This window comes from Dermatophagoides farinae, chromosome 1 (genome assembly GCF_024713945.1).
Source record: "Dermatophagoides farinae isolate YC_2012a chromosome 1, ASM2471394v1, whole genome shotgun sequence".
In the NCBI taxonomy this organism is placed as follows: Eukaryota; Metazoa; Arthropoda; class Arachnida; order Sarcoptiformes; family Pyroglyphidae; genus Dermatophagoides; species Dermatophagoides farinae.
Genome location: NC_134677.1, coordinates 6,279,160 through 6,301,410, shown reverse-complemented (window position 1 = coordinate 6,301,410; position 22,251 = coordinate 6,279,160). Strand labels below are relative to the sequence as shown.

The window sequence follows — 22,251 nt, the reverse complement described above, 5'->3', positions numbered from 1 at the left end:
GGAATAATGTCAAAACAAAAATAAAATAAATGAATGAATACACATTGGAATGTTTGTCATCATCAACTTACACATGCATCAGCTTTAGCTTTAGTTTGTTTTTTTTTTTTTTTTTTGGTTGAATAGAGAAAAGAAATTAATTTTAAATAAAATGAACCATGTCATTTTTGTTTTGGATTCATGTCGACGATATCGTCGTAATCGTCGAAAGTTGATCGACTGAAGAATTTTTCTTCACTTCATTTTTATTGTGGTGAATATATAGTAGAATAAAAGTTAAATTTTTTTTACACACTTCAAGTGTGTTTCTCGTTTGTCATACTGATGTGTCTCTAAATGATGATCTCTCTATACGAAATGTGATATAACGAAATAAACATTTTTTTTTCATTTAGAAAAAAAATGGGGGAAAATCTGTGATTCGATTATTTGTTACATACGAATCCAGTACAAGCAGCCAACCAACCAACCAACCTACAGAGCAAACAAATGAATGAAGTAGAAAATTGTCTGGGAGGCAAACATCGACCAGGCATGACCGTCATCATTTTTGGAATGGAATTTTTTAGCTGCCATTGTTCGGTTTGGTATTAAAAACTAAATACTATTGTTTTTCGTGATTCTACGTTCATTCCAATTCTATCAAAACACGATGGTCAATAATTATTTGTCGCCAAGTAAAGTTACAAGTAAAGCACCAAAGAAAGAAAGTTTGCTTAGCTATCAAAGCATCATAATTTTTATTTTTGTTTTGTTTTGTTTTGTCAGCAAGAAAATTGTGCTCACGGTCTTTTGGATCAGAGAGCTATTGGTATTCCCTAACAAAAACATCAGCAACAATCTAGATTTGATCAACGTTAGCGTGTATTCAGGCTAATGGAAAAAACTCAATAATATCTACTTCTAGTATACAAACGTACATTATTACGTATAGAAACAAGTAAGTTTGTCTAAAATTGTTTTACTATATGGTTTTTTTTGTGTATAATAAATTTGTAGACTCTATCTACTGATTGTGAAATGCTTGAATGAGTATTGTCGTCCAAATGAATTGGTAGCTTGCTAGCTATGAAATCCAATCATTGTCGTTGGTCGGTCAGTTAATTCTATATCCAGCACTATCATCATCATAATATATATAAATATTGGCCCATAAATTAAATGTGGACAAATAATATGAACCATCAGGGATACAAGCAAACTATACATACTATTGACAAAATCTAAATGCAACTCACATATACATTGGACAAGTTTTATTTGTGTGTGTGTGTGTATGTTGGATTTTATTATTACCAATTTATACAAGTATAAAACAAAGCAAGAACAAAAAAAAATTATGACCAAATTAGCTAATAATGTAGATATTATTTTGGTTTTTTTTTCGTACAAACATTTGTACAAACATGATGGCATACTACGGGATCTAACAAATCGATATTAACCATTCTATTATGATATTCTTCATCATGATCCTCAATTACGATATGTACAATCAATACAAACTGTTTGGACAGACAAATATGTGCCAAATTTATCAGAAAAAAAAATTCCACTAACCAATCATAACAACAAAATCATTATAATCGAATAAATTATCATGGCTGATGATCCATTTTTTTCGTGGATCATATTATTAATGAATCAATATATTACATGAATTGAATTTTTTTTATTGTTAATTAATTAACATTAATAAAATGAACAAACAAATGTTCAAACATTTGAGGCTCAGGTGTTGTAGTTGTATTTATTTCATATATCAATGCAATTACATACAGACACCATGACAAGTGAAAGGAATTTATAAATGATTCATCAAACAAACAAACAAAAAAAAAAGAAACAATAATGAAAGCTGAAAAAATTATAAAATTCAGGTTTAATTTATTTTCCCTGGGCAATATACAGACACACACACACAAAACACAAAATGAAATGATACAGGGACAAAAATATCGGTCTCATTTCATTAGAAATGTGAACATCAAATATTGAACACATACACACACACACACATCGTCATCAAGATGGACTGATTTCGATTAATTTTCTTCGTTTCAAAAAAAAAAAAAAAAAAAATAAATATATAACGGATCATTTCGGGGGTGGAGAAGGCAAACGATCATCATCATCATTAAACAATACGACAGTTTTTGTTTTTTCTGGGACAACGACAACAATAAGTCATTGATTAATGAACCAATTTTTTTTCTCTTTTTTTTCTCTCTCTCTCTTTGATGATATAGATCTTTGGAAATTATTTTCCTTTCGGATATTTTGTTGTTGTTGTTGTTTTTAAACTGAAACACGAACGATCATACATTTCAAAAAAATATAAAAAAAAAAATTTCAAGAGAGTTGTCACCAACAAGAAATGAAAAATTTTTATTTTTTGTTGAACTCCAAATCGTTTTCAATTTTTTTTTTTCATGGACAACGATGGATGGATAAATGGCAATGGAACTTTACTTTTTCTTTTTTTTTCTTATATCTGCCATTCCTATGTGATATAACATTAATCATGGATAGAATGATGGTTTGAATGTGTGTGCAGTTTTCTTTTATCACAAGTGGTTGCGCAGGTATCTTTTCTTACTTTCAATTTTAATAGTTGTTAATCAATGATGAAATATAGCCAAAAATTATAATAAGAATTCTATATCGCATCGTAATCAAGAAAAAAAAATGAAAAATAATGATGAGCTAGCTTATCACACGCACATATAACAGCTTGAAGCAATTCAAATGAATTCAATTCGCATCTCTCTATGGATGTTTCACATTTATGATGAAAAGATCAATATCAATATATGAATTTCAATAGTAGTATGAATTTTTTTTTATACCGAATGCAAATTTCAAATGTCTGATGGAATTCAATTTCAATTCAAATGAATTTCATCGTCATCATCATTGATGACAATATCATTTAATTATTAATAAAATTATGAAAAATATGGATAACGATAACGTAGACTTGATAGAGAATATCATCAACCAAATGATCAAAAACTAAAGGGCCATTGAATTTAAATTGACAATTTTTTCAACTTTCTATTCAATTTGACATTCAATCATGATTTTCATATGTGCATTTCATTATTAAATTGAATATGAAAATATATACTTGAACAAAATTTATTGCTATTGTCATGAATTTGATCAACAACAACAACAACAAAAAAATGGAAATGATGATGAGGCATAGATGAATAGATGTCAATTCCGTTTGATTCAATAAAAAAAAATGTTTTCAATTCCCATTCACAATTGTTTGTTTATCATACATTTGAGGATGATACTTATATGATACCACCTACCGGTAGCCCTTGGGCTAAATTATTATTATTAAGGTCGCTTGTCTTTTTAAGTTTTGATGTTTTGACTATCGTGAGTAGTTTTATTCATCCAATAAAATTCACAATATTATGCGATTCAAAACAATCATGTTCTGCATAGCAAACAGAAAAAAACAAAGACAAACATAAAATTTGCCTATTAAATTAATCTATTTGAATGTGGATGAAGAATATGATTTTATTTGTTTACAAAAAAAAACCAAAACAGAATGAAATGAGATTCAAATAAATTCTTGAGAATTCTTGTCTATGTCGACAAAATGCATATGAATGAACAACCAGTGCATTGAACTAGAATTTTACTTGATTTTCATTGATTTGATGACCATTTATATGCGAATTATTAGATGAAATTCATATGTATCATATAGCTTGTTATTATGAATTAAATCCGGATAAAGTGGACACACAAATATATGATATATTAAAAGTAAACATAAACACGCTTACACACTCATAAATAAATGATAGTGTGTCGTTTCGGACAGATCAATGATGATGATGATCAGGTGTGATCATTCAATGTTCACTATCATACATTTTGGATCCATCTATCTAACTTGATGATGATGATTATAAGGAACGTAAAGTAATCTGACTAAAATAAGATCATGTTTCTCATCATCATTCCTCATCTTTCTTCACCATCAATCCATCTTCGATGGATAATAGATATTAGATGGATACTAACCATGACCAACAGCAACAACCACTACTACCCATACAACAAAAATCCATTGCCAATGGTTTACATATGCTAGTCATGAGTTGACCTTTTTTCATCATCATCATCATTGATTCTTCATGGATGCTAGTGGCGATTTTGACCTTTGGCTTTTTTTCTAAATAATATATATCGATAAGAAGCCATGACCATTGGCTAGCACGCACAAATAAAGTGAAAGAGAGATTGGCGCAAAATTTTCTATGCATCAATGCAGACAAACAACTGGATAGGATAAAAATGATGATGATGATGGGACCAAATATTTTGCCATAAATCATATGCCATCAGTCAGGCGATGATCATCAAATTCATACAAACACACACACACACACAAACATGCATAGAGTATGAACCAAACCGAATACAAAAATGACTATTGGATTGGCAAATTTTCCAATCTTCGTTGTTGTTATTAACGAATGAAATAACAAAAACAGAAACAGAAAGCCAAGAAATCTGAAAAAAATAAAAAGATGAACAACTATGACCGTGTCTTATCAGTAATCAGAAATCTTTCAGAAAGTAGAAAGATCAACAACAACGGCAAAAGGTATACACGATCAATTGTTGTATAGAAGACCCGAAAGAAAGAGAGATCAAGTGCCATATTGGCTTTTTTTCTGTTGTTGTTGTTGTTTTTGTTGTTGGCAGCTCATCATCATGATCAACAAATTCGTGTTTAGGTGATGTTTGTTTTTTTTATTTCGTATTATTATTATTATTATATAATTCGTATAGCCGAACAAAATTCAAGACAGGCAAAAATCAAGATAATTCTTTTGTTTTTTTCCAGTTGTTGTTGTTGTTGCCCTCTAAATCTAATCACTAAGGTGAATCTTGATCCGGATTCATCATCATCATCATCTTGATCAGATGTAATATAATTAAAGAGCCACAATTAAAAAAAAGAAGCAAATATAAGAACACCATCAACATTTGACCATCCGACCGACCTATCTAGTTTATCTATCACTATGCTGTATATATAATATTCAACGTTTATTTAATTAAATTTCTATCTTTATCTCTAGATTTTTTTTCCACTTCATCATCATCATCATAACAACTCATCACCACTATCATCATCTTGTTCTCTTTCTTTTTTTTTGTCTTGGTTTCTTCTTATTATCATCTGGTTATCTTATACATATCGATATACATACACACCACCATTACCATTGATATTACCTTGATCTTGCTAAGATAGATTTGAAGGTGAAAAATTGGAGCGTACCTTTGAATTTGGCCATTCATTCGTTTATTATTCCTTATTATTATTTTCAGTTTAAATGACCAATTCAAACTGAATTTTTTTTTATCAGCTGCCATGACATGGTATGTTGTTCATGCATGCATGCAGGTCAGTTTAGCCTTTCATTTCATTTCATTTCACTCATTCATTATTCGGTCTTCATCGTTAATTAGTGCACGCTTTGTTGATTGATATTTTTAGTGAGGTAATTTTTCAACGTAAACAACACACAACACAAAAACACATGTGAATCAGGATAAGAATCATTGGTCAATGTCTAATTTTCTGACTGATATCTAAATGTTAGAAAGATAGATGAAAAGATGGATAGATCCATTCAATCATCATCATCATTATCATTGAATACATGTACCCAAACATTTCATTTTTATTTTGTCACCATAATAGTCATTTATACAAACTCAAATTGTCAGAATGTTGTTGGAAAGAGCAAATAATAAAAAAAAAATCTGAAGTATGTCCACACAACATTATGTGATTGTTCATTTTTTATTATTATTATCATTGTTCCACATGTATTAATACAAGATGACTAAAAGAAAAATAGACAATCCCGTCAATCTGCAAAATGATGTTGTTGATAATTATTATTTTCAATGTGATGCAGGAGGATTATCAATCCATTCGTTCATCCATCCGACGAATAAAAACAACAACAAAATCAATGAATAATAAGTCTTTCGTATGGTTGATGACTCTTGAATGGACGACTATTGAACACTTGAAAACAGAAAAGAAAAAACAAGAGCAAATTAATTGGAAAAAAAATTGCAATATGGCCCATTCAAATGTGGTCCCGGATAGTAAAAGTTTTCGAATGGCTCAATGATGGCCGGTCCCATATGATATACAGATGAATGATGAGTTTGAAAAGTTGCAAACCAATACAGACGTGATAACGACAATAACATGGACATTGATGATGATGGCGATGGCCCAACAAACAAATGAACAAACAAGCAAGCAAACAAACAAACAATAGGTTGACCATCATCTTAAGACTCATCAACATTGATAACGACAATAACAATGATATTTGATGATGAGGTGATGATCATAGATTTATTATTATTATTATTACATTTCATTGTATTGTGATTTGAAAGCATTCTATATGGAGACACGCACACGGCTCAAATCATGCAGATGGACATTATCGAGTAAAAAAACAAGAAAAAAAAATTATTTAAGATTACATAACACAATTTTTTTTTATTTTTTTTTTTACAAGAAACATTGAGATTCTAGTCATCATATCATCATAATAATGGACAGTGTTCGTGTGTGCTGATTACGATAGATATACATGTATATTCGGACAAACGAATATAAACCCGAAACATCATCATCATTATAATCATCATCATTGTTTCAAAATTTTTCATCTTATGAGAGAATAATTAGTTTTGGTTTATGTGTGTATTGTGTATGTATGATAAAATAGCAAAGATAATATCCAAAACAATTCATTGGACATTGTATTATACACATAGATACAAAGACAATGTCATTGTATGGTGAATGATTCGCATGGAAACGAATTTAAAATTAACTTGGCAAAAAACAGAAATTCATTCAATGCAATCAAATCGAGTACCGTGTGTGATTTTTTTCACATTTCCATAGGTAGAAATGGTAAGTGATGCGAATCAATGATCACTATCAGGACAAGGGGAACAGAAATTGAAACGAATTTGAACGAAGAATAGTGGTAGGCAATTCAAATCAATTGATTCGTAACCGAATGACGACAATCAACAATGACAATCGTCAATATGGACAACAAAATGATGATGATAATGATGAAGATAGAGGTCGAGAGCACGCAAAACAATAACACAGGTTCATGAAAACAATAAGCCCTTGAATTTTTTTTTTTGCCGAATTGAATCTTTAGTAGTTTACAATGGCCATACTAAAATTATATTCTCCGTTTTGTGAATCAAATTAAAAAAAATAAAAAAGAAAAAAAAAACAGGAAACAAGAATATATCATCAATGAAAGTAGAAATTGATGTTCAACTTTTTTTTACAAGCAAAAAAAAAATGAATGAATACTGCGGAAAAGTTTGCTGTTGACCGAATTTGCCTAACAAATGATGATGACGACGATGATGACACAACAGCAACATACAAATTTGAATGAGGATTGTTTGTTGAAATTATCCATTCATTCAATCATTCAGAACGGAACAACAACATTGGACAAAGATAAAAGTGGTAAAAGGCAATTTTTCATTCAAAAAAAAAAAAAAAAAAAATCCAACGAAGAATTTTTTCCTATTCAACAACTATTGAACAACATAAAAATAGTGAAAAAAATAAATAAATAAAAACTTTTATAGACGAAACAGATGCTTTTTTGAAAAAAAATATTGCATTGATTTGCGAATTTTTTTTTGTCGTAGGGTTGTGTGTAGTTGCTGATTTAGCTGAAAAAAAATTCAGGAAATCTAAAGTGATCCATCTTGATCACCGATCTGTGATTCCTTTCTGTTTTCTTTCATTACAAGATTTTTTTTTCTATTAGAACCGATTTTTCCGTTGTTTGGGTTTCGGATATGCAAAACAAATCAAGTTTATTTGTAGTATCTATATATAATATTCTGTATTAAACATATGAATTTCATCAGCTCATCTTCATTTGTTAAATTCATGTTAGTCTATCATGTCATCGATGTTAGTTTGGGAATGAAATACAATGTCAATAGTCAACTAGTTGTGTTGCTAGCTGCTGCTGCTGCATATTTGCAAAACATTCACTTTTATTCTATAATTCACCAGAATGAATAAATATGGCTGTATGTGATAAAGGCCTAGTTGAAAACGTATTACCAACGTTTCATTTCAAGTGAAAAAAATCTTCGTTTAAATGTCCAAAAAACAAAATGAAATCACTCATAATATAACCCATCAGACCAAAACAACCAAACAGTAAGCAATAGTAACATTTCAAATAAATGATGACAGTTACAAATTATTCGCTTCGTTCTGTGGGCCATTAAATCCAAAATAAATAAGTTGGATATTATTATGGCTACTACTACTGGCTAGTTATGTTAGTCTAGGAATTATATATTGGTGTAATGTAGTTGTTGTTGTTGTTGTATTTGAGTTTTGGTTTCATTACATTTTTTTTTATAATATTTGGTCATTCACTCTTTTTTTGGTCGGCATTTTGCTTGGTCGATCACACACAAACACATATGGACATACTTTTTGGATTTAAATATGTAGGCCACAAAAATATGTATGGTACAGAAAAAAAAACATTGTCGACATAGACTTTTGGGAACATTAAATCATAAGTCCCATGTTATGTATGTTTGTTTGTGTGTGTGTGATGTAGTGAAAAAAAAACACCCAAAGGAGAGCTAATATAAGAAGTAAAACTAATATTATTTCATAAATACATTCTTATATGGTGTGTATCTTTTTCTTCATCATCATCTTTTGAACAATTTATTAATATGTGTGTGTGCTTGAATACACATTTTGTTGATTCGAGGATTTATATATGATCAAAATAAAAAATAACGTTAATCACACACACACACACACTTAGACAAACAGATACAAGAAAAATGAAATGATAATTCTACTTTGTATATAATGACGGAAAACTTTGTTGTATATTGTATATGGATGTTATGAATGAAATAAAATTGAAATAAACAGAAATGGATGGACATTTAACAAATTTAAATGTTGATTATAATAATAATAATAATAATAATAATGATGATGATGATGAAAGATGTGTCGTTGTGATGATGATGATGACAGCGGTAAATACCATAAGTCATCATCTAAAATATACTGAGGATTCATTTGAAAAATAATAATAATAATAATAAAGAGCATCAATATGAAAATCGACAACGATGACAATAGTGTGTATGGACATAGACAATTGAATGGGCGAATCAATCAAACAAACAATCATCCATCATCAAATCATTTTGGTTATAATCATCCATTGACCAGGTCTGTATGATGATGGTAAATTGGAAAAAGGAAATTACCTTTTCTAGAAGATTTTCTCCTTTCTCTTTGATTTTTTTTTCATCTGTCATTCTAATATACCATTTTTTTTACTGTCAGCCGAATAAGTGAATGAAAGTGCAAACATCTGGATATAAGCGAGAAAAACGGAAAAAATCAAAAACTTTTTTCATGATGATGATGATGATCTCATCGAGAATCAATCATCACTTCATCATCAAAACAGGTGCTTGAATTTTTTTTCCTTATCCTTATCCAATAGATAATTTTAATTTTTTTTTATTATTAGATATTAGATCAGCACGAAAAACAAAACAACAACACTTGACATACAATAAATATCCACATGTTTAATGATGATGATGACAGGCACCCTTATTTTTTATCTTAATCATTAGTGAAACAATAATAATAAATTTTTTTTTCCAAAAAGAAATAGAATGGAAAAAAAAGGACAAAACTATTTACACAAAACATTTATGTAACCTTCAACTTACAAGACAATTCTATTCACCCGAATCGATTCGACAATTTTGATTTTCATTCAACCATTATATATATTACGTATAATACGACAATCAAATATTGATTAACAATAGTTTTTCTATATGACCAACTAATAGCTATGGAAAAAGTCAAAGATCCGAAATCAGAAGAAATAGAAATCACAAAACAGGATCTGAATCAACTTTGATTTTGTTTTTTCTTCATCTTTCATCCATTCAATCTATGTGTAGAGACAATATTCTATCAAGCTTAAATCGTGATGGCTAATGATGAGCAACATTCAATCATCTAACTTCTTATATACTACTGTAATATAGTAAAAAAAAAACAACCAGATCAGAAAACCGATAGGAAAAACTCATAGAGGTTATACAAAAAAGTTGATCAAAAACAACAAAATGTTGTTGATAGAAAATAATGACCATTCAGTCTAACAAAAAAAGAAAAAAAGAAGATGATGATGATGGTCTGAAAACTAATGATAATTTTAGTTTATCGGTGTATGAGTGAGTGAATGAATGATTTTAGATGATTCGAGGTGAAGTGAATACGATCCTATGTAAACATTGGATTCAGCCGTATAAACATCACCACCATCAAATTATCATCATCATCAAAAACAAGATTTGTTTTGTCTTGTATGAGTAGTATGAACTATGTATATGTGAATCTCAGGTAAGGAAAGAAAAAATTGATGATGAAAACTTCATAAACAACAACAATGGCCACGAATAATAATGCATACAAAACAAAACAAAACAAAAAAATCAATAATAATGACGATGATCGTTGGGGCCATATTAATAGGATAGTTTATGGGGAAAAAAATACCGCTTCAATATAAATATTCGATATCCAATGTGTAGATATATAAAATTTCATTTTGAGAATTTTTTTTTTGTTTCCATCATCATCATAACAAGAATAGAAAGGTCGAATGGTAATATTATGGTTTAGTCAATTCGTCTGTGTAATTTGATGTCTGAATGCTTATTTTGTTCAACTTGAAGTCAAATTCTTTGGTTTTTGATAGTTACGCGAGCTTGTTGTTTGGTTCTCTCGTTTGTTACACAAACGTTGTCAGGTCACGCAATCATATGGAAAAAATATGGATGCGCTCGTTGAACCTTGTCGTCTCCCCTGTCTAATAAACAAAAAACCTTAGAAAGATGAAGGTGTATACAAAATACAATGATTTGTTTTCTTTTTTATTTTGGTTTCATTGGCGGCATTCATATCCAAGCCAATTTGTTTAGAAACTTGTTCACACACATACATACATACACACACACACAGCATGTCATATTTTGTGGCATATGATATAATAAAAAATAAAATGAAGAGGGTAATGATCAAACCGCTTTCTTGTCACAACGAAAAAAAAATCAGATTTGAATTTGAAGTAAATCGATATATATAAACACATGCAAAAGACAAAAAAGACGTGATTTAGTTTAAAAGAAATTAAATGAAACCAATGAATTGCAAGATATACTATTTTTCTTTATTCGCATATCTATCTAACCATCTATATTTTTTTTTTTTTTTTACTATATGCCATACTTCCTTTAGTTTTAGCTCTCGATTGTTGGGTACTAATCTATTTAAGTAAGTCTCTTAGCAATTCTTTCATCATCTCTTCAAATTATAACCGTAGTGGATGGCAGCACCTCAACTTATAATGACAGTGAATGAATCGAACAAAAAAAGAGAGAGAGATTCAAGCATTCGGGTGAATTGATAAGTATGGTTAGGCATATTAATAAGCCTACGAAAAAAAACTAAACCATACCAAATGAAATGAAATGCATGATGATGATGATGGTGATGATGATGGCGATATAAACCGAAGAAAACTTTTTTTTTACGAGAATGTGAATGAACATTTGATACGATTAAGGAACCAACAGAACTACCATCACCATCACCACCACCACTACTACCATCATCATTATCATTATCATCATCATCATCATCATACTACCGCCAAAACGGTCTACTATTCTCTTGCTATGTGTTGATTGAGCTACCTCGAATATTATTTAAAGGTATTATTATTATTATTATTACACAAGAAGAATATGAAAACAAAAAAAAAAAAAATAAAATAAAAGAAGAAGAAACATTTAAACTATGATGCGAAACCAAAAAAAAAAAATCCTGCACCACACCCGTACAAAAATGTGATAAGGTGATGATGAGAATGATGATACTACTTTACATGCAAAAGCTTACAACATACGGAATCGATATGAGTAAAACAAAAAATTCTATCACTATCGTTTATTCAGGTTTTTTTTCTTTATCAATTTGCTCCTAGCAATCATCATCGTGGCGATGATTATGATAATAATAATAATAATAATACTGATGCTATTGATGCTATTCAACGATGTGGTAAATGATCATTCGATCAATGATGATGATGATGATGATGAGAATAATTTTGATAGAAAATTCGAATATTTTTTTTATTCGGAATGAATGAACATACGCCGGTAATCATTATCGCTGCACCACCATATAAAAGATTATTTAATGATATTGATACAATTATAACATGATATACATACACACAGAAAGAGAGAGAGAGAAAGAAAGACAGATAAACACAAATAAGCTAATTTGGTGGATGGCCACCGAAGTAAGCAACAACAACAACAACAACAACAACGCCCACGAATGTCAATAAATTTAGAGATACTACTCTATGGATCAAAGAAATGGCAAAGAAAAAAAATTCAAAATATAAAATTGAATAAATTCTTCGTTATTTTCTTTTCTTTTGAAAAAAAATAAATAAATCAGATATGTAAATGAGAAAACGAAATTTTAAATTTCTTGGAAAACCACCAAAAAAAAAAAAAAAAAAAAATTATATAAATAAATTACAACAGTGGCCAACAGAAATGATGATAATAACTACTACATTTTTTCTTCGTAATTTCAATGAAATCGACCGAATCATAAATATCATAGATATGAAGTGTGATGCAACAAAAAAAAAATGAAAAAGAAAAAAATATATTCAGCGATGACATTTGAAAATCACTTAATTAAATTGCCATAAAAGTGTGTGTGTATGTGGGCTTCAAAAATTTATGTAAAAAAACGAATTTCTTTTTTTTTTATTTTGGCTGACCAAATCGAATTTTTCCCTGAGATCTAATCATGATTGAATTTTTTTTTGTGAATTCAAACGGTGCGAATTTTTTTTCCCTTTTTTTCGCTATCTCTATCTTTCTTTCTCAAATACAGGCAAACACATTTGTGCATGACGAATTTGAAGAAAAAAATCCATTCAATAGAAAAAAAAAGATCAAATCATATCATACTATTCATTCATCATGAAGGTAGGCATCATCATCAACATCAACATTATGATTCGATCTGAATTGTTTTGATTATGTCAAAAATTGTCTTGTGTACCGTTGAATTGAAAAAGGCGAAAAAAATTTGCCTTACAATTCCGACAAAGAAAAGTACCGGTATGTGCGTGTGAGTCGGTATTGTATTATTGTATTCACCTTTCGCCTGAACATGATCAATCATAATCAATATCTAATGATGACCAGAAAATAAATTGGCGAAAAAAAAGAAGAAAGTTAATTAACTCGTTTCATCAATTGTTCGATTAAATAGTAACACAACAATGGGTACAAATAACACAAATCTTATTATTGGTCATCATCACCATCATTTGATAGATCGGGATCACCATGGCCATTGCCAATTTTATTCTATTATTTCGAAATTTTTATGATGATTTTTTTTCAACCAGAGTAATGTCACGAACTTTTTTTTTACCCGGAAAATAGAAAAAACCGGTCGTTGCAAACTGAATCCGTTGTTTTGGACTGTTTTTTTCCAACTCATCATCATCATCATCATAATAATCAATCCATTCAGTCATCCATAACGTTAAAACATATCGATCAAATGGCTGTCGAAAAAACATAATGGAAAACTTAAACAGTTCAATATAGTTTGGACAAATCGAATCGACTGACTTTTTTTTCGAAGAATCATAACTGATTGATCAGCAATAGCAAATAAACTTGAAAAAAAGGATTGTAAAAAGCTTGAATTCCATCATCGATTGTTCGGCATGGATGAATTCATTTCATTTGTTCAACCGAATGAACTAGCTTTTTTAGATAAAAAAACCAATTTTTAATCATTCACCACTTTTGGACATTTTCGGATAATGTTACCATCTTATGTGTAACGGAACTTGAAACAGAGGAATTGATATTCAAGTGATATCCATCATTGTTATTTTGATATTAATGTTCGATGTTACTGAATAGTAGAGATTCAATTAAATGATCAATCTGCTGTTGCCAACGGAAATGGAAATTCGAGTATGTCTCTTACTATCATCTATAGATCAGAAAAAACATCATATTGCATCATTCAACATCGTTATTATGAAATGATGTATGTGTGTGGGTAGAATAATTGTGCAAAAAAAAAAATTCAAAATGTCAGAAAAGCCACAGCACGTGTTTGCAGGACAAGGAAAGAAAAAAGAGAAAAAAAACGTCTCAACTACCATCACATTATGATCATTAAATGTAAATTTGATTTCATTGTTGGCATTTTATCATCATCATCATCATCATCGCTATAATGATGGCTATGGAAAATGAAATTTAAATTTTTGAACCATATGGGGTTGAAGTAAAAATGGATCGCAATTAACGATAAAAATTCAACCACATAACCATTTGGATCAGTGAAAACGATTCTCTCTGTTTTTAGGTTTTTATTTTTATGAAAATCATTATCATTCACAATCATCATCATTCAAACAAGTTCATGACAGGCTCGAGATATGATTTGATAATCATCATCATCATCATATGACCAACCACAACTATTTGCCCGTCATTATTCAAATGATCAAAAATATTTTGGTTTGAATGAATTTAATATGCACACCAATAATAATAAGCAATGAAGGATTGTCTCTCTCTCTCTCTCTCTCTCTTTCCGTTACCATAATGATCACTCTCATCATCATCATATAATACTATGTTATTATAACGGTGCGATGGACCACTCCAATTCATTTCAAGAAAAAAAAAAGAGTGAAAGAAAAGAGAAAGACACGTTCTCAATCAAATCAAATTTACTTTCACATCAACAATAAAACAACAACAGAGATTTATGCCATAATTATCAGAAAAATTATTCAAATTAAGCAATTAAGGCCAGAAAAAAAAGCAACAGCATCTACTTCAATGATAAAGTACACAGTATCTGACCAAAAAAAAAAAAAAAAAAAATGAAATTCCAAAAGACAAAACGTAATCATATGCATATGTCATCACAATCACGGATATATTTTTTTTATTTAATAAAGCATGCATCGGTTAACAAAGTGCGAAATTGAACTAATTCTTTTTTGTTTGCTGTATTTTCATCAAGAAAATTCGTGATCAGAGAACATAAACACTTTTACACACACACACACACATACTCAGGCATGGATCGAAAAGGGTCTTATCAAGAGAGTCTAATTCTTGGAAACAGAAATGCCATAGAATAAATCTTATCGAATTTCATATATACAAACAGAGACAAATAAATACGAAAGTATTCTCAAAATGTTTTTCAAAAGTTCCATTCTGGCATCACAACACACACACACACAAACAAACATTTCAAAGCTATATGCCGTGATACGATTACAACCGATGACGATGATGATGATGATGACGATGACGATGAGTCGATTATCGTAATTGTCCAAAATATAAGATCGAATTAAAGCTTTGATGGTTTTTTTTGGCCATTTTTATTTTTTACTATTTGTGGAACAAAACATTAGCTTTCTTTCTGCTGTTTTTTTTCTGGAAATCATCGAAAAAAATATCACTCAATTGGAACGTTAATACGCAGGAGAGAATGAGCAAAAAAAAAAACAGAATTGGTAAAAGCAATAAATAGTATTTTTCTGGTTTCAAGAAAAAAATTCTGAAAAAAAACAACAACGACAACGATCAAATGAATTCAACCATTGTGTCGACACATGAAAAATTGCCACTGACAATCGTTCAAAGATAGAAAGATAGAGAGAAAGAAAGGAAAATCCATCTAAAGCCATTTCATTCGGGATTCATTCAGCTCAATTCAGTTTATTCCTGTTGAGGTTGTTCCATAAACTGACAAACATACTTATTCGATCGATGATCAACAAACAAATGCAAGCATGTCTCAGATGTTGTTCTCAAAACTTGAATATAACGAAAATGACAATAGCATCGTCAATTGTATTCATGTGTTTGTGTTTGTGTATGTGTGTGTGTTCCAAATGTGATTGACGTGAATGATATTAGCCCATTAAAAACAAGCAAGCATTTGTATACAAACAAACACACATACAATTGATATAACCACGTATGAATTCATTTCATTGTCTTCATTAAATCAATTGATGATGATGATGATGATAATAATCATTTGATGGAAATGAAAATGACGTCTTCAACAACAACAAAAAAAATGTTAAATGTATATAATCATTGTCACGTTAAATTCTTTTTTATATTTAATCAATTATTCAAAGCTCGTCAAATGAACAATTTATTCATTTCAATTCATTCGATTTAGTTAGTCATAAAAAAAAATTTTTTGGTAGCAAATGTATATAAGGTTTCCTTATTATTCACGAAATCGAAATTAATGCAAAGAATTGAAGAAGAAGAAAGAAAAATTCAAACTAAAACAAATATTTTCATTTCTGATTGTCGTTTAAGACCTAGAGACATTGAAACGTATAATAAATTAAACAACGACCATGATGATGATGATGACGACCGGACGTCGTCTGATCTTTTTGGTCATTCATTCTATACAAACAATAACAACAACAACAACAGCAAAAAATTTCCTCGTTAAACATATAATGTGGTGGGGCTAGCATGGCAAATGGTTTCGAATTTTAAACGAGGTGTAATTAAAGTTATGATATACTTCTAAACGATAGGAAAAGCAAATAATAAAATGGTACCATTTCGGACGATTGTATGATGGAACAACAACCAAAAAATAGTTTACAAACCTACAAAAAAAACGGATCGAATGATGTGTGTTTGTGTGTATATATATGAAAGTATGTGGAATACACCTTATTCTTGAAAAACAAACTAAAGGTTAGAGTTCGTATGAAAATGTGTGCATGTAATTCAACTCTCTTTGTATTTCGGTGGTTTTTCTTATTTTTTTTTCAAATCGGTCAAATCAACATGTAGCCATCATAATTCATTCGGCCGACCAAGTTATTATTTTAGTTTGGACAGTGTGGATAGAAACGTACATATTCGCGTCTCCCAATTTCATTCACCACCACCATTCAACCTTGTTGACTGACTGCTCAACTTGTTGTTGTTGTTTTGGTTTACATTCACCAAACCACGTTCGATTAGTCAAAAAAAAACTAGATTTTGACCAGATATAGCAACAACAACAACAACTAAAAAAATGACAGGCTCTAATGATTGGATGAGAACGAAGGCAATAGTAATTGATCAAGCTTCAAATCGTTGTAATGGGTCAATCGGAGACCCTTAAGATACGTTCAAAAATGAATGAACAACTAGGAAAAAATTGTTATAATGAAAAAAAACCTAGCCAAACCTAAGGAACCAAAACATATAAATTCGATGTATTGAATAAAAAATTTGGACATGTCTTGTTAGTGGCTACAAGTGAATGAATGAGAAAGAAGACACCTTGTTGGTCGGTCGAACTGGCCAAAAACAATCTGGTGATTGCAATTTGAAACTACTACCACCGCTAACAATCATACACCATTCTGACCATAGACAATGATGATGATGATGATGATGATCAACCATCCAGCCGTCTGTATGGATTCGATCATTCAAGTCATTCATTCATTGAATTCAATTCATTGTGATGAACAACAATGATTGGTTCATGTTTAGTTCTACATTACATTACCATCATGTATATGGAATATGAAATTGAGTAAAAAAAAATGCCAAACAAGACAGGGCAAATTACAACCTAATAGTTGACTACAAACAAGATAGATATTCACCAATAACAACAAAAGACACATTCATGACAGGTTAGTGTGTGTGTGTGTGTTTGTTTTTTTTTTCTCTTTGAAATTCATTTCATTCAATTCTGTAGTATTCCATTTCCATCAAATAATCTAATGGTAATGCATCCTACAAAAAAATATATATTTATGCACAATTGTCAAATATTATCACCCATTGATTTTTATTCATAATAGCTCTTATTCTCATATAACGATATACCATTACGGATACGATCTCATCAAAATCAAATAACACTTGGATAATTTCGAATTGAAATTGGTGACAGGGAAATTCAAAAAACCCATTTACATGACGCCAATATTTGACAATCAATCCGACAAGAATATTGGAGAAAAAAAAAACAAAAAAAACTATAGTTCATCAACCAATGAACCGATCAGTCATCTTATTACAGTCGAATAGATTCAGAATGGCAAAAAAAAGTGACTAGAAACAGATGAACAGCTTGAGAAATAATCAACAAAAAAAAAAAAAAAAATCATTCCATTCTGGCCTCTATCCATCCATATTCGTTGTGTTTATGTTTTTCAGTTGTTATATGTTGAAGATGGATCGCGGCTCAACGGTTCAATGAGTCGAAAAATGGCCATCATCATCATCATCATCATCATTGTCGTTAGCCGCTTTTGGCCAACACACGCACACACACACACAAAAAAGACAATAACATCCCATTCTTCTTACATCATTCATTCATTATAAACATCATCATCATAGTATTTATTTGTAAACCAAGAATATACATCAACAATGAACTTGATTGGTCAAAGCAAAATGACAAAAAAAAACAATCCTTATACGATGACCTTTGGTCTGAACACAACAAAGTTTTTTCTGTAGTAAATAATCAAAAACGAATACATTTGATGAATCGTCAATGTTACAATTTTAATTATGACTCCAAAACAACGAAACAATAACAAGAAAAAAAGACGTGATTCTCCCATCGTATTCTATGATGATGAGTGAATGATGAATAGTAAAAAATCATTACATTCTGTCCAAAACGATGATGATGAGAAATGATAAGAGAATTCTCATTTTTTTTTACTTTGAAAAGAGCAAAACAAAAAAATCCGATTACGATAGTCGATGACAATCCTTCTTGTCTTTTTGTATCATCAACATTGTAGTCATCGTCGTCGTCGTCGTCGTCAAGATTGTCAACAATCATTGCAAACATCATCATCATCATCATCATCATCAACAGCAACAACTAAAACAAATAGAAAAAAATCCCAAATGTCTCCATTCGGTCTCATCATCATCATCATCATCATCATCAACATTTTGATTTCATCATTTTCATTTTTCTTTCTCTCTATCTCTCCCATATCTTTCATATTTTACTTGTATGATCTAAACCAAGAAAGCGGCGTATACAAAACAAAACATTAATTATTATTAAAGATAAACACACAATATTATTATTGGCGTAAAAAATAAACTCAATTCTCATCACATACACACATTGTATTCTTGTAAGATTGGCATTTATACAATTGCCATCTAAAGAGTTTTTTTTTCATTTCCAAACAAAAAATGATTGTATCATCATCATCATTATTATTATTGTATCTCGATACATCAACTTGAGATAAATAAATAAAAAAAAGAAGAAGAATATTGCTAACGAATCATGATTTCATTTTTTTTCTTTCATATACTGACTAATAATATCATTGCTGTTGTTGTTCATTTTTGATTTAATTAATTCACTTTTTTTTCCATCATCTTATACAAGTGAGTAATATATATTCTTCCGTTCTTATTCTATTCACACAGTGACACATCACACAAATCTCTTTCTAACAACAACAACAACAATAAGAAGTAATGTATAACGAAAAAAAAAATTAAGGAAATCCAGAAAAAAAAGAGAAAATGAAAGCTTTTTTTTCTGTACGAGACACAATTAGTCTCAGTTGTGCAATATTCGAATGTTTTTTTTTGATGATGATGATGATGATGATCATTATTATTATTATGATGGTTGATGCTGATTTAGTTGAATAGTTTCATCATCATCATCATCAACATCAATATCATTCGTTTTTTGGTCGGTCGACAGTTGATCAACCAAAAAAAAAATGACGGTATGTATGAAGCCCAGTATGTCAGTAGAAAGAATGCCACTGTTTATACTGTGATTTGAATGATTTATTTATAACAAATGATGATGATGATCATCATTATTATTATTATTATTATTATAACGGTTATGGTAAACGCACATTCTGACAACGATGATCATGATCAGTATGATGACTACGATCATGATGATGACAACATGGTTTGAAACCAAAAAAAAGAAAAAAAAATTATGACTTAAACACAATAAAACCATAATGGCATCAACAACATTTAGGTACAAATGTATGAAATGTCCATGTCTAAAAAAATGTTTGGAAAAATGTAAGCATGTTTCAAATGTCTGTTTCGGGTGTTGATGATGATCCCCGGCATTATACACACACACACACACATACAAACAAATACAAACCACTTATTGGTTTTGTCGTTATGTGTTATCTTGTCATTGACCGAATCCAGAAACACACACATACAAATGCAAACATAGGAAACAAACCGATGCCCATGTGTCTAATATAAACTGACAATCTAAGAAAATGCAGTAGAGAAAAACTAAAATAAAATAAAAATGGACAATCGACACAAGAAGGATGTATGACCAATCATTTTTTCAATTCATTGTGATGTGTGCGCTTTTTCGGAGTTGAAACACGCCATTATTGAAACGGAAATTTAGCAATTTTTTTTCTGTCCAACGATAATAAGTATATGAAAACTTAATTTTTCAATAGATCAATTGCATTTTGAAAACCAAGATCGAATAAAACTTAAAGTATTGATATATATATATAAAAAAAGAAATGAAATGCTACCTTGTCTGGCTGATGATGACTGTATGGTAGTTGTGAGCAATGTTGTTAACAATACCATTATAATAATCGGTAATGTTATCGTTGATTTGGGCATTTTGGCATTTTGAGCTAGAATAGATTTTCGAATAATGACATTTTTATGGAACACTATTGAATGATGAGGTGTGGCTGATGTTGATTTCATTGATGATGATGTGATTGAGGAAGACGATGATGATGATGAACTAGTAGTTGCGGTTGATGATAATTTCATCGTGATGATGATATTTTTGATTGAAGTGATTGGATCAAATGGTGAACGCCCAGTTGTCACCATCGAATTGAATGATGAGGATGATGACAATAATAGATCTTGTTGAGACGATGAAATTTTGGTCGCCGTTGTTTTATTGTATGAATCAAATGATAAATCACATTTCACATCGCTATGGATGGCCAATTTATTTGATAATAGCTGATTTGGATGGATGTTTGTTGTTGTTGTGGATGATGATGATGATGATGATTCTGCTCTATGAAGCAGCAATGAGCACGTTTCATCATATTCAATAGGCTCATTTACATTGTCGATATTATTCAGATCAACCTCAGCAGTAATCATGATGATGTTTTGCTTTGGATGAAATCAAAGAATTCAAAAAAAGGGAGAAAAAATTCGACAAATGGTTACGGGAGAAAAAGCTATGAAAAATTTCATCGAAATCTAATCATTCATTCATACAGAAAAAAAAATGTAATGGATCAATTCGATATGGATCATGAGGACCATGAAATTGATACATTGATTCACAAATACAACAAGAATGGAAGAAAGTGGTGAGGAAGCAAAAAGATGACTGTATGTAAATCATCAGATCGACCGATACCATTTACGCACACACACACACAAAACACACAAAACACACTGATTTACACCAACACTTTTCATTCATTGACACAAACACCAACAACATTTACTCAATTAGTCGACACGAATATCATCATAATCATCATCAACATTATTTGATGGATGAATCCATTCCATTATTTTTTTGGATTGATTGAATGATGAAAAACCAAAACAACAATAATAACAAAACTAATATATGATGATGAAAACGACAAAATTGAACACGAAAACTTTTTTACTTGACACACATCGAATGTAAGATGAAAACATAGATGGACACAATGATAATGATTGAATACAGAGACAATGAATATGGAATTTAACTAAATTGAGCTTAATATATATCGGTATAAAGAAATCGAAGTTTTAGAGAATTAAGAGAACAGACAGATGATAATGATTAATAGAAAATCGAAATTGGCCGCAAATTTTACGAACAGGACTAAACACAACCATTGTCACTATACGACTAACTTCAAAATC

General features: G+C 30.1%; 1 protein-coding gene across 1 annotated transcript in view; it reads right to left on the bottom strand.

Moving 5' to 3' along the window:
• Nucleotides 1-22,251, bottom strand: part of Eph (Eph receptor tyrosine kinase) — a 79,068-nt gene extending 56,817 nt beyond the window's left edge. Inside the window, exon 1 of the mRNA XM_047054124.2 lies at nt 20,880-22,251. Coding sequence (XP_046910080.1) covers nt 20,880-21,480 — 601 coding nt within the window. The 5' untranslated portion in view covers nt 21,481-22,251. The remainder of the gene's footprint in view (nt 1-20,879) is intronic.